At 42.1% G+C, this 13,599-nt stretch overlaps 1 protein-coding gene across 1 annotated transcript in view; it reads right to left on the bottom strand.

Annotated features, from left to right (window-relative positions):
• Window positions 1–1,047: 1,047 nt before the first annotated feature.
• TRIM66 (tripartite motif containing 66) overlaps window positions 1,048–13,599 on the bottom strand; it is a 56,099-nt gene continuing 43,547 nt past the window's right edge. Inside the window, exons 13-20 of the mRNA XM_076343376.1 lie at window positions 11,951–12,011; window positions 11,056–11,230; window positions 9,971–10,278; window positions 8,333–8,456; window positions 6,721–6,795; window positions 2,537–2,689; window positions 1,717–1,935; window positions 1,048–1,401 (exon numbers count right to left, since the gene is read on the bottom strand). Coding sequence (XP_076199491.1) covers window positions 1,342–1,401; window positions 1,717–1,935; window positions 2,537–2,689; window positions 6,721–6,795; window positions 8,333–8,456; window positions 9,971–10,278; window positions 11,056–11,230; window positions 11,951–12,011 — 1,175 coding nt within the window. The 3' untranslated portion in view covers window positions 1,048–1,341. The remainder of the gene's footprint in view (window positions 1,402–1,716; window positions 1,936–2,536; window positions 2,690–6,720; window positions 6,796–8,332; window positions 8,457–9,970; window positions 10,279–11,055; window positions 11,231–11,950; window positions 12,012–13,599) is intronic.

Below are 13,599 nucleotides of genomic sequence, written 5' to 3'. Positions count from 1 at the left end.
CCAAATAGCCCATATAAACTATGCTGAAAATATCATCTTTATTTACAGGAACCTAATTAAAATGAACTTTAACTGTGTTTGAGATCTGCAACAACCCTTCTCTCCCAGAGCCAGACCACAGCCCAGCTTTACGCTGCTGGGCAGAGCTCTAAGGAGGAAGATGCCCCTCACACACACAAAGAAATCATTGGCTACGCAAAGATCTGGCTCACCTGCTTCTGGAAGAGGTGGGAAGCAGCTTGCAAACCATCACACTCTGATCAGGTGTCATGTCTTGTTACCTATCCCACCCTTCAGGCTTTACAATTACATGCTACCCTTTGTTCAAGTGAACTCTAAAATTGCTCTTCCGGCCCTTGGTGGTGTTCTGCCAATACATTGTGGAATTTAGGAAAAAAAAAAAAAGCTTAGACATCCTTTCATTTTGTTTGAGCTTCTACATATACACATTATCATCATCTTCTAGCACTGTTGGTAATCACAACTACAAGAAATAAGCAAAGAGAAAATCAGGAATATATGATGTTATTTTATAGGCACTTCTATAACCATGTAATTTGCATCGTAGTTAATTTACTGAATTCCAATATCTGCTTTAAAGAAAAACAACTGGCTTGGGTTGTCTAAAAATGCTACCTTTAAGACCCGAGAAACCCCACACTGCTTTACCAAGCATGAATTAGATACCGGAAGAATCATTCCTTGCAAACAGAGCATCCAGTATGCACTCAGAAACAGCTCACACAGAGCCCTAGTATCAGCACTCTTAGCACTTGTTCTTTCGTGATTTAATGAAAATGCTCTGCTTCAAAAGAAACAGCTAATCAGATAATCACATTAGACTGTATCTCATAGGCCTTGAGCAGTCAAGCTCCCAGAAAGATCATTGAATAAGACAACAGGATTACGGCTTTTATGACTACACATTGTATTTATGACAAAGCATGGCCAACATTCACGCAGAGGTTGCAAGATTATTACATGGTTACCTGTGCTCTATAAAATAGAGATGTCATGTTGAACAGATTATAAAATGGTACTGCAGTATTAGATATTATTAGCATGTTACTTTTATTATTAATTATCATTGCCTATCACCAAAACATTAGTACTTCAGTGTAAACACTGCAAAACATATACATGATTTAACAGATTGAATATTGACAGATGCAAACACTTTGGATCTGTTATCTATCCACAAGATCTAGAAATAAGGCATATGGTCAGCAGATTAGGAGAGTTTAAATAAACAGCCCGAGTGCTTTGCTTTCCTCCCACACACCTTAACTCTGTCAGTTTTGCTGCTGGATTCCTCATACCAAATCTCGTATCTTGAGGAGGTCATACCTGAGGAAGGCTGTTAGCTGGCTGAAACATAATTCTTTTAGTTTTTTCACTTTCCTCTGTACAAGGGAAACAAACAGTGAATAGCTAGAGGGCTTAGTCTTTTTAAAAATCTTGACAGAGTTTTCTGCTAGGAAGATAACTCTGTGGCCCGAGAGACTTCATTTGTTCATGCTCACACATTTATACACAACTGACACTTTATTCCACTCAGAGGATCTTGACATAAAATTGTAGAACTGATCACATCTCTGCGATAGAAGCTTGACAGTTTTCCCACACAGCCCTGTCAAAACTTCCCATCAGTAGCTGTAAACAGAATTAGCAGGGTGGCCACTTAGCAACCAAATGCTTTTGCTTTTGCAATCTTACAGCATGGCGCCGTCTCCTTTTAGGCTGAATGCACTCCTGTCCATATGATGGCCACTGAAAACCTTGGGGCAGCATTTTGCTATTCTGACTCTCCACTTCTTCAGAATCAGAGTCTTCTTGTTGCATTGAAGGAAAATGCCTATCTGGATAAATCTCCTTCAGTTTGCCCTCAAAGAATACATCTAGGCATCGTCCAGCCTCAGCAACTTCTGAATCTGGCTGTAAGAGAATAAATAACCATTCAGTGTTACCACACACAGAAATCATCAAGGACCAAAACCAAATGACTACCCAACCCTAATGTCTCGCCTTGGTTCTGTCTGATACATCTCCATTAGTCTCCTGCCCATTTTCTACAGCCCATTAGTCCCTCTGCATCGACAATGTAAGTAAAAACCAGATGCTGCTATTAAGGAACACGTTTCTGCACCTCTAAGAAAAAGAGTCGTGCAGTGAACTAGAAAGAATAGCAGTCATCATTGCTTAGGAATTTCTATGCACCTGAATTTTCCCTAGCTATTTTGCCGGCTATGACTGGTTTCTCACAGCAAACTCAGCATCATTCCAAAAAGCTGTCTGCTAAGATGTCCCTCTTTAATTTTAGATCTATATGTATCTCAAGTTCTCAGATCCATATTTTTCTCCATTTCTGTTATTAAAAAAAAATTATATCATTTCCAAAGAGTAAAACTGGTTAATACTTCTGTTTATCCCAATCCCATATCTGACTTCAATGGAACCAATAGTTACACCAGTGTGACAGCTTGAAAAAGCAACCCTCTGGTTTGTATCCCCCCGCCCTTGCATGTTAGAAACCTACATAATTGAACTTTGCACAGTTCCAAAACATGAGACGCACGTCCGTCACAAGTTCCTCAGGTGCAGAATAGTGGGACTTGTCCTTTTTTTGCAGCTTTTTTCGTATGATTGACAAATCCATTGGCCTTTTGATGATCTGATAATAATGCCGAGCCTGCAATAAGAATAAAATGCAGGTATGTAACCTTTTTAATTAAAACATTTCTTCTCCAGTGACTTCTATCCAAGTTTGGACAGAAGTCACTGCAGAGGATTCCTTGCATCAAGGAAGAGAGCTCTAGTCTTTTGGTGCCTACACTTGCACATCATCTTCCTGGGTGCTTTTTGGTTTGATTAAAAGCATATTTGCTTGCAAGATTAATCTTTAAAATAGCACACAGTGACTACTCTGCTATTTGCACTTTCTAAAGTTTATCCCCAGATATAAATGTCATCATTTAACCATAATCAATAATATATGTAACACTGAAAATTAGCTAACATTTCCCCCAAGCAGTTATAAAAATAATGTGCTGAGATACTGGCAGCTGATACTGTGGGAAGTAGTCTGCCAAGAGTGACTAAAAATATGCTACTACGCACTCCTTTTAAAGTTCAACAAAAGCCTTTTTCAATAGGCACCAGCTACCAGGATATCCCACTCCTTAAATCTTTCTGGGTCAAAACCTACTTGTTAGGTAATGTGTTCCATAAGTTCACTGCAAACTTTATTAGGTGGAATGTTTTTTATATTGTTATTTGGACTATTCCTTCACATAAAAACTTTTTTTTTCTCTCATTTTCCTCATCCAACTTGTTTCACATTGTGTTCTATTGTTACAATAGCGTGAATCTACATCTTCCTTAAAATAGCCAGTTAATATTGCAAATGTTGAGTACATGGATGAAACAGCAGTCTCTACATCTTCCCCTGAACACAGTCACATTACCACCTTTGTGCAAAACACCAGAAAGGAGGGAGTCTGGGGTTATTTCTAAAGCAGACCTTTCTTATGGCAGTGCAACATTCTCCATGTATGCAGCAAGTCAACTTTCTTAATCACTGGAACCCCTCATATACCTTTAGTATCCTACCAGCATCTTAAATTGGCACCCAAACCTGGCCTGAGAACACTGGACAGCATTTACATTGGGGGCCCAACTTAAATGCCTCTATGCAAATGCACGTAGCATGGGGAATAAACAAGAGGAGTTAGAGACGTGCGCATGCCTGCAGGCCTACGACCTTATTGGCATCACAGAGACGTGGTGGGATGGCTCCTATGATTGGAGTGTTGGGATGGAGGGATACAGGCTCTTTAGGAAGGACAGGCAGGGGAGATGAGGAGGGGGTGTCACCCTCTTTGTCAATGACCAGCTGGAGTGCATGGAGCTCTGCCCGGGGATGGATGAGGAGCCGACCGAGAGCTTGTGGGTCAGGATTAAAGGGAAGGCAGGGACAGGTGACATTACGGTGGGGGTCTGCTACAGGCCACCCAACCAGGAAGACCGAGCAGATGAGGCCCTCTATAGACAGATAGGAGCAGCCTCACGCTCACAAGCCCTGGGCCTCATGGGGGACTTCAACCACCCCGACATCTGTTGGAGGGACAACACGGCAGGGCATAAGCAAGCCAGGAGGTTCCTGGAATGCATCAATGATAACTTCCTTCTCCAAGTGACAGAGGAGCCAACGAGGAGAGGTGCTATGCTGGACCTTGTTCTCACCAACAAGGAGGGGCTGGTGGGGAATGTGAAGCTCAAGGGCAGCCTGGGCTGCAGTGCCCACGAAATGGTGGAGTTCAAGATCCTTAGGGCACCGAGGGGGGCGCACAGCAAGCTCAGTACCCTGGACTTCAGGAGAGCAGACTTTGGCCTCTTGAGGGATCTGCTTGGTAGAGTGCCATGGGACAAAGCCCTGGAGGGAAGAGGGGCCCAAGAAAGCTGGGTAATATTCAAGGATCACCTCCTTCAAGCTCAGGAGCGATGCATCCCAACAAAGAGGAAGTCAGGCAAAAACGCCAGGAGGCCTGCATGCATGAACAAGGAGCTCCTGGACAAAATCCAACACAAAAAGGAAGCCTCCAGAGGGTGGAAGCAAGGACAGGTAGCCTGGGAGGAATACAGAGAAATTGTCCAAGCAGCCAGGGATCAGGTTAGGAAAGCTAAAGCCCTGACAGAATTAAATCTGGCCAGGGATGTCAAGGGCAACAAGAAAAGATTCTATAGGTATGTCAGGGACAAAAGGAAGACAAGGGAAAATGTGGGCCCACTCTGGAATGAAACAGGAGACCTGGTTACCCGGGATACGGAGAAGGCAGAGGTACTCAATGACTTTTTTGCCTCGGTATTCACTGGCAAGTGCTGGAGCCTCACCGACCAAGCTGCAGAAGGCAAAGGCAGGGACTGGGAGAATGAAGAGCCGCCCACTGTGGGAGAACATCAGGTTCAAGACCATCTAAGGCACCTGAAGGTGCACAAGTCCATGGGACCCCATGAGATCCATCCACGGGTCCTGAAGGAACTGGCGGATGAAGTTGCTAAGCCACTATCCATCGTATTTGAGAAGTCGTGGCAGTCTGGTGAAGTTCCCACTGACTGGAAAAGGGGAAACATAACCCCCATTTTTAAAAAGGGAAAAAGGGAAGACCTGGGGAACTACAGGCCAGTCAGTCTCACCTCTGTGCCTGGGAAGATCATGGAACAGATCCTCCTGGAAGCTATGCTAAGGCACATGGAGGACAGGGAGGCGATTCGAGACAGCCAGCATGGCTTCACCAAGGGCAAGTCCTGCCTGACTAACCTAGTGGCCTTCTATGATGGAGTGACTACATCAGTGGACACGGGAAGGGCTACAGATGTCATCTATCTGGACCTCTGCAAGGCCTTTGACGCAGTCCCCCACAACATCCTTCTCTCTAAACTGGAGAGGTATGGATTTGATGGGTGGACTGTCCGGTGGGTGAGGAATTGGCTAGATGGTCGCATCCAGGGGGTAGTGGTCAACGGCTCAATGTCCAGATGGAGGTTGGTGACGAGTGGCGTCCCGCAGGGGTCCGTATTGGGACTGGTACTGTTTAATATCTTCATCAATGACATAGACAGTGGGATCGAGTGCACCCTCAGCAAGTTTGCAGAGGACTCCAAGCTCAGTGGTGCGGTCAACACGCCAGAGGGACGGGATGCCATCCAGAGGGACCTGGACAAGCTGGAGAAGTGGGCCCATGTGAACCTCATGAGGTTCAACAAGGCCAAGTGCAAGGTCCTGCACCTGGGTTGGGACAACCCCCAGTATCAAGACAGGCTGGGGGATGAAGGGATTGAGAGCAGCCCTGCCGAGAAGGACTTGGGGGTACTGGTGGGTGAAAAGCTGGACATGAGCCAGCAATGGGCGCTCGCAGCCCAGAAGGCCAATCGTATCCTGGGCTGCATCAAAAGAAGCGTGGCCAGCAGGTCGAGGGAGGGGATTCTGCCCCTCTCCTCTGCTCTGGTGAGACCCCACCTGGAGTACTGTGTCCAGCTCTGGAGCCCTCAGCACAGGAAAGACACGGACCTGTTGGAGCGGGTCCAGAGGAGGGCCACAAAAATGATCAGGGGGATGGAACACCTCTCCTATGAAGAAAGGCTGAGAGAGTTGGGGTTGTTCAGCCTTGAGAAGAGAAGGCTTCAGGGAGACCTTATTGCAGCCTGTCAGTACTTAAAGGGGGCTTATAAAAAAGATGGCGGCAAGCTTTTTAGCAGGGCCTGTTGTGACAGGACAAGGGGGAATGGCTTTCAACTAAAGGGGGGTAGATTTAGACTAGATATAAGGAAGAAATTTTTGACACTGAGTGTGGTGAAACACTGGAAGAGGTTGCCCAGAGAGGTGGTGGATGCCCCATCCCTGGAAACATTCAAGGTCAGGTTGGACGGGGCTCTGAGCAACCTGCTCTAGTTGAAGATGTCCCTGCCCACGGCAGTGGGGTTGGACTAGATGACCTTTAGAGGTCCCTTCCAACCCAAACTATTCTATGATTCTGTGATTTACCTGCCTCTGACCTGGCACCTTCAAAGCATCTGCAAGAGGGAAACACCTACCCTTCCCTAGGAAGCAATACTATTCAGAAAAAAAGCTAATGAATATCTTTCAAGAAGACAGGAGAAACTCGCGAGATGTGCCAGACTATTCTTTGGATTCACTCTGACCCATGCGTGTGCAATACTTACCAGGGGGCTGACGGGTTCATGGAATGGGAGGCTCATACTACTGCAGAACAGGGAAAGCACCAGCTTTTCACACTTCTGTAGAAGCCAAATTTGAAATACATTTTAATTCAAAACAAGTGAGTTTCATTCTTGCCCTTAGTTAATCAATCTTACTAACAACAAGTGGAGTTTTCATGTAGCCTGTGCATTTCTGAAGCAAAATGGCACACTTCATTCTAACCTGGGGGACGTTTTGCCTCATAGCATTTTTATAGTTCTGAAAGTGAGGACACTCAAGAAATGCAAGAAAAGAAACATTATGTAAAAATTTTTGTATGCATGTATCTTTCCTGGAAACTCTTGGGAATTCATCGCTATCACTATTTCCTTTCCACACTCCATATCTATTCCTTGGCTCTTGACTAAAAGAACAAAAGCAACAGTGTGGAAACAGTTAAATGGAAAATGTTTCACACTGTTCATATCCTTTCATACAAATGGATGTAAGTTATGTAGTTGGTAGTACTGTATGAAAACAGTTCTGTTTAATCATCATTAACTTGTAAAATACTTATACTAGTCTTCATTTTTTCACTGATGAAAAAAAAATGCACTGCAAAAACATTATAAGCCATGTTTGCTCACAAGCAATGGCATTTCTAATCAACTCCATTTTCTAAATAGAACCTCACTAATCAAGACCCAGATCCCAACTATTTCTGGCCAGTTGTACCCAATCCAATAGAAACAGGGATCACATCAATGTCAAGAAGTTATGTCCAGCTCTTAATGGACAGAGTAGCTCAGGTCTGGAAACAGCATGGATGAATTTAAGCAGTGCTGTGGCTATGCTCACAGGCCTTGCCAAGGGGCCCCAGTGCTCTAAGAACCGTTGCTGTTGTCTTTATGTATGGTGCCCAGACTAGATCAGTGCCTTATTCTAGGCTTCATTTGTGCAGGGCCAGCTCAGCATCTGTACTCAGCTGTGTGGACTTAGCCTCCCTGTCCAGCTGTCACCAATATACACAGGAAATTCATTTTGGAACTTGTGGCTTCTGAGTACCAAGTGGACTTTAAGAAAAGGCATTTTTTCATGGGAGATTTGGTAGAGGAAACTGGTAATGGGGATGTAAAGAGATAAGGTTTCATCTAGGCTGAGTTAACAGTGCCTAAATGTCATCTTCAAGGGGATTAACGGTACATATGAAGACCGTATGATGATTTCAATCCAACTGAAAGTCAAAAAGTGTCTACATCACAAAAATGTCATTGCAACTGGCCTAGATGTCTGAGAAGGTGCCAAGTCTTAAGGGAAAAAGATTCAGTGGCAGAAAGCCAGGCAAAGTTGACTCAGGGAAGCTTGCTCTGCTGCTGAGTGTGAATTCCCTCTTCAAAGGAGAAAGGAATTCCAGGTCTGCCTGTTTCATCTTTCAATTTTAAAATTGAACAGCAATGTCTAGGTAGAAGGGAATGATATAACTGAATACTAACAATGCTTTTGTTGTATTTACTAGTCTCTGAAACATTTGAGTAGCAACCAAGTCAAAACAGTCATCTTTCCAATGAAGGGGCAAAGCCTCATGCTGAGATCATATGTCCTTTTCTAAATAGTACAATATATAGTTATTCCCACCTTCTGGTCATAGTCATCAAGGCCATATTGTGCATTATAGCTGTGGCTGTAGCGTGTGTTTTCACAGTCATATTCTACCTCCGGCTTCAATGGATTACGGCAAAGCGTGCACACCCATTCTCCCCTGCAAAACAAGAAACCAAAAACTTATACCAAATTTTGTCAGCAACCTTGTCAAATAACAAACCTCAGGATTCACTGTATTTGGAAACAAGTATCATCCTTATCTAGTATTACAATAGCAGGCAATCTGAAGCCCATTGTACTAGATGTTCTTCAAGAGATTTGAATCTAATTAGAAGTGTAATAATTTCAGATTCTACTCCTTGCACTTTTTCTGTCACAGAGAAAGAGACGAAACAGTAAGTGTTTGAAATGGTGTACCAGCAGTGTGTGCAGCTGCATTGTTTCAAGAGCTGTTTTTTTTTAAAAAAAAAAAAAAAAGGAAAAATAGCCAACAGTTGGGTCATAAGACAAAACCAGATCTTTTTGAGAATCGACATATTTATCTAAGAAATCAACATTATCAGAAAAGGTCATAATGTGTGCTAGCACACAGGTTCCCAAACCAAATAGACATAATTCTGCATGGGCATAAGCGTCCTTCCCAGTAGATCCATTTTCAGAAACCTCTTGAAGAATTTCATGAAGGCAGTGATGCAACTTCTGCAACATCAGGGCCTGAATAACTATAGATGAAGGTATATCAAAGAACTATGAATACAGAACTTAATTAAGGGAATTAATTTACTTCATTAGAATTTAACTTTGCCTAGGAAGTTTATTTTAAAAGGAAAACTTGGTTTTCACATTGTTTTGAAACTAGAGGTTTAATAATGACTTAGCTATTAGAGAAAAGAGTGAAAAGCCAAGAAATGGAAATTCCTGCTTTTTGAACAGAAAGAACAGACCAGAATCTCCAACCAAATATCTCACAACACATTTTTCTCAGCTGAGACAGTTATTTGGGCTTGGCACAAATGAAGTAGCCTGTGGTCCCACCTGGTAATGATTTGTAACAGAATTCAGAATTATACACCACCAGTAATGCACATTATTCAGCCTCACTTTTAAAGTTTGGTATGTGGACGTGTACCTAATTCTGGCTCTTTGTCACATACAATTCATCTGTGACAAGTTGCTAGGCAATGTATGTCTTAGGGAAACCAATGTCCTAAACATTTCCACAAAAGCCCCAATAATCCTAAATTTCCCATAAAACTGGCTAGAAAACTGAATAGGAACTCACTGATCGCCCTTTCCTTGTGCTAGTCACTTTTCTTGCAGAGAAGAGCTGACATCTACACCACAGATGTTACATGAGAGTTAGAATTTTATTTTTCTCCAGTAAGTCATAAGAATGTTTTTTAAAGCTCAGGTCTGCCATTTCCTTTGTTGTGCTGGCCAGCTAACTGCAGACAGGGCATACATGGCTGGGCACAGTTCTTGTTAGTAATTCATCTTGTTCCTAGTGTGTAAGACAATTCTTCCCTTTGCAAGAAAAGTAACAAAAAAGGCAAGTGAGAGATGCAGTCCTTGCCCTTGTGTAAGGTTGACACATACATCCCCGAGGATATATTCTGCCCCTAGGCAGTGAGCAGAAACTGAGCACATTAGCGAAATGTCATACATACTCACACTGGAAAGCTGAGCAGGGCTGGAACATGGCAGGAAAGATGGAAGACCTTGGGGCAGTGATCACAGCACAACAGTTCTCCTCCATTAAGACACACAGCGCAGAAATCCTCATTTTCAATTGGATTGGCTTCCTGAGTAACTGGAGATTTTTTCATGATGGAGATGCCATTGCTGAGCTTCTGATCAACAGACGGAGTATCTACAGGAGGAGATTGTGTCTGTCCTGCAGCCTGGGATATGAGAAATCTTCTGTCCTCTGAGTTCTCCTCTTTGGATTTCAGTCCTTCAGGTGGACTATCATTATTTATCTTGAAGGAAGAAAAATCTGGGATCACACAATCATCATTTTCATATATAAGCATGTAACAGCAGTGGTTATCTGCAGACAAAACGGTTTCTCTGCAGTGAACTCTACTGGAGAGGGCACTGGGGTTCAGCAGGCCCACACTCAGCTCGACGTCTGCCACTGGCTGGCCAGGTCACCTTGGTCAAGTCATTTCCTCCACATACCACAATGTAATAGCACTGTGAGAGAGCTGTACAGATTTCATATCACAGTTGATAGAAACAGGATACTTTACAATCTTATTTGCAAACTTTACAGTAAACAGCTCAAAAAAAAAAAGAGTATAGTTTTTTGTTCCCACCAGAAATTCCCATTTTCTTCTGTGGAAAGAAGTTCACATTCAAGACTCCAATGAAGCAATAGAATACAAAGCTTTTAAAAATCTATTACACTGTGATTTCGGGAATCAGTTCCTATCACTCAAATATGCATTTGGGTCAGTTTTAAGCTATTTATCCTATATTTGTAACAAGGCAGACGAGCCAGGTTGCTTGCTAGAATACAGAAACACTACAGCTATCCAACCCCAGAGACAGACTTCTCAGAAATGGAAGTATCAGGGAGCTACACAGCAAACTAAAAGCTGCATTCTCTATTACTTCAACCCATCACAGAAGTGTCCGAGGGTGAAATGAATCAACAGGCTTGTTTAGTGTACAATAACTTTCAGAAACTGTGGGTACAAGCCAGTGGGAGAAAGGGGAGAAAGCAGGTAAAACCTCAAGGAAATCCCACTCACCTTTATAGACATACTTGAAGACTGGGTCCCACATTCAATTATCAGAAGAAAATTACCCTCCTGCTCATTGTCCTGTGGCTGGAGCTTAAACACCGGGAGCTCCCCCTCTTCTGAGGTACATATTTTCAGACGCTCCAGTCGCACATAGGGGATCTTCTGCTCCTTAGGGCCAGCTCTACAATCAAAATGACACATGGTTAAATTCAGTCATATTCTACAAAATTCTCCTCCCTACTCAGTTTCAACATTTTTCATGCACTATTGTTTGTGCTCCTTTTCCTTTTTAACTGTGACTCTGCTGGCTAAACGCTGAAAATCTGGACTTTTTTTCGCATGCTGATTCTTTAAGAAATGTGAATGCAATCACTTTAAATTAATGATATGTGTAAATGCATTACTAACTTCTGTGCTAAAACTTTGCTCTGCTCCATATATTTTTGTTTTAATTATTCCAATTTAAGTCATGTTTGATACTTTTCAGTGTGGCTGGCTTCAAGCAGGAACACAGCACATCATCAACTTTAAAATATTATCACAGCAGTAGCTGAAAACAAAATTTTATAAAATTGTTGAGATACTGTTAATCCTGTTCCCATTATATTTTTTAGGTTTAATTGGGGCTAAACAGTTTCTAATTGTTCAAGTGAGATAAGTTTGCAAATATCTATTCATTCTGGAAAATTACACAGAATAACAGGAACACATGAACTCACCACTTCTTTTAAATTGTTGTTTTCAAGTTTAAGAGAATACTTTACAACTTTCAGAATTATTATCTATAAGGAAACTTGCATTCTTTTTAAGTTCTCCATTATCATTAAGTATGACAAATTTTCTAAATACATGCATAAAATTTCATGGCCAGTGCTTTTGTATAAAAAAAAGACTCTGTTACCTGACATTCCGATTGCTTTTCATATCCACTTCAAAATGTTCCTTTTCACAGTTATTGGAATCTGGAACAGAAGATAAGAAAATGAATAAAATATTTATAATATCAGAGTCAGATTAGGGTAGAAAGTACTTTAATATTCATGTACTTCTGACTGGTGTTTAATATGGTATCATAAGTGAATTATGGAATCATTTCATCTATATGTATAGAAAATGTGTATGCTATTTTCTATTCTGGGATACAGTCTTTGCCTTTCTCTTTGCTTTTAACCACAGCTTCTGTACCGAATATGAGGAGTCTTTCCAGAATATGTTGTTGAAATGGTTACATTCTCAGGGAATTACATATGTACACAGCCATGCCACATTCATCCATATACATGGAACAACATAAGTAATCCTCTTTGCCATACAGCCTTCACTTGAGAAAAACAGACCTACTGAGGTCTGAATCCCTGAGGCTCAAGGAAGTCTCTGCGGTCTCCCGCTCCATGCTAAGAAGCTTCTGGATAATTCTAGTTACTTGAAAACAGGAAGGAAATTGTGTCTCCCATCTGCCACTGAGGGAGAAAAGCTACACTGTATGATTCCTTTCCATCCTCCAACGTATGCAACATATAAACATACGAATTCAAAACTATCCGTTATATAAGCATGCAAGTAACTGTAGCTCTTGACTGATACTAGACACAAGAGTAACAAAACAACTTTGGAGAGATGGGATGGGGTAGAGGTGAATGCCCCCGTGGATGCTCTCATAAATACCAGTCCACTGACAAATTTCATAGTAACTCCTTCTTTTGGTAGGAATTAGCTTGACATAGACAATACGAACAAGAAAGCAAACCAAATATCATGGCTATCTGGAGATAAGCGAGTGCCAGGAAAACATGTTTTTTTAAAGAAAATCTAGCTCGGGTCAATGACACCTAACCCATGGCTTGAAAGCAATGTGTCTCTAAGATACTCTGTTGTTCCCAGCCACAGGAAATACAATACAACCAAGACTGACAAGGAAAGGTGCATTTCACATCACTGCTAAAGTGATAGTCACAACACTGCTAAAGTGTTATTCACTTGTGATAGTTGCTCAGGTGAAGGGTGGTAGTCATGGCTCTGGAAAGAATTACTAACAGGTGACTGCACACTGAGCTGAAGGAGCAGCTCTCATTGCACGCTGTCAAACCAGAGGATGTTCCAGTGATGCTGGGTTCCTAATATTAATCAACATTTCCATCAGCAACTTGGCTCATGAAATAATAGTACCTATAGAATTTGTGGAAAACACCAAAATAGAGGGGTTGCAAACACTGTGGAGAATGTTTACAATTAAAAAATTATCTTAATACATCAGAGGAAAAAAATCTCCTAGATCAGTAAAGACTGAATTGAGATAACTGTAAGTATTACGCTTATAAAAGATCAGGTGAATGTAATCACAAAGGAAAATAGCTGACTAGGGAACTGTTCTGTAGATGGAACTAAGGGTTAATGTGGACCATTCACTACATGCGAGTCAACCACGTAATGCTGCTGCTGCAAAAAAGGCGAATGCCATCCTGCAGTGTATTACCAGCAGTGAGGAATGTAAAACACAAGAAGTTGATACCCTGGCTCTGCATGGCATCCCAGAGGCCTCAGCTGCAGCAC

This window comes from Aptenodytes patagonicus, chromosome 7 (assembly GCF_965638725.1).
Source record: "Aptenodytes patagonicus chromosome 7, bAptPat1.pri.cur, whole genome shotgun sequence".
Taxonomy (NCBI): domain Eukaryota; kingdom Metazoa; phylum Chordata; class Aves; order Sphenisciformes; family Spheniscidae; genus Aptenodytes; species Aptenodytes patagonicus.
Note: the sequence above shows the minus strand (reverse complement) of the source record. Positions and strands in the feature narration are given on the sequence as shown.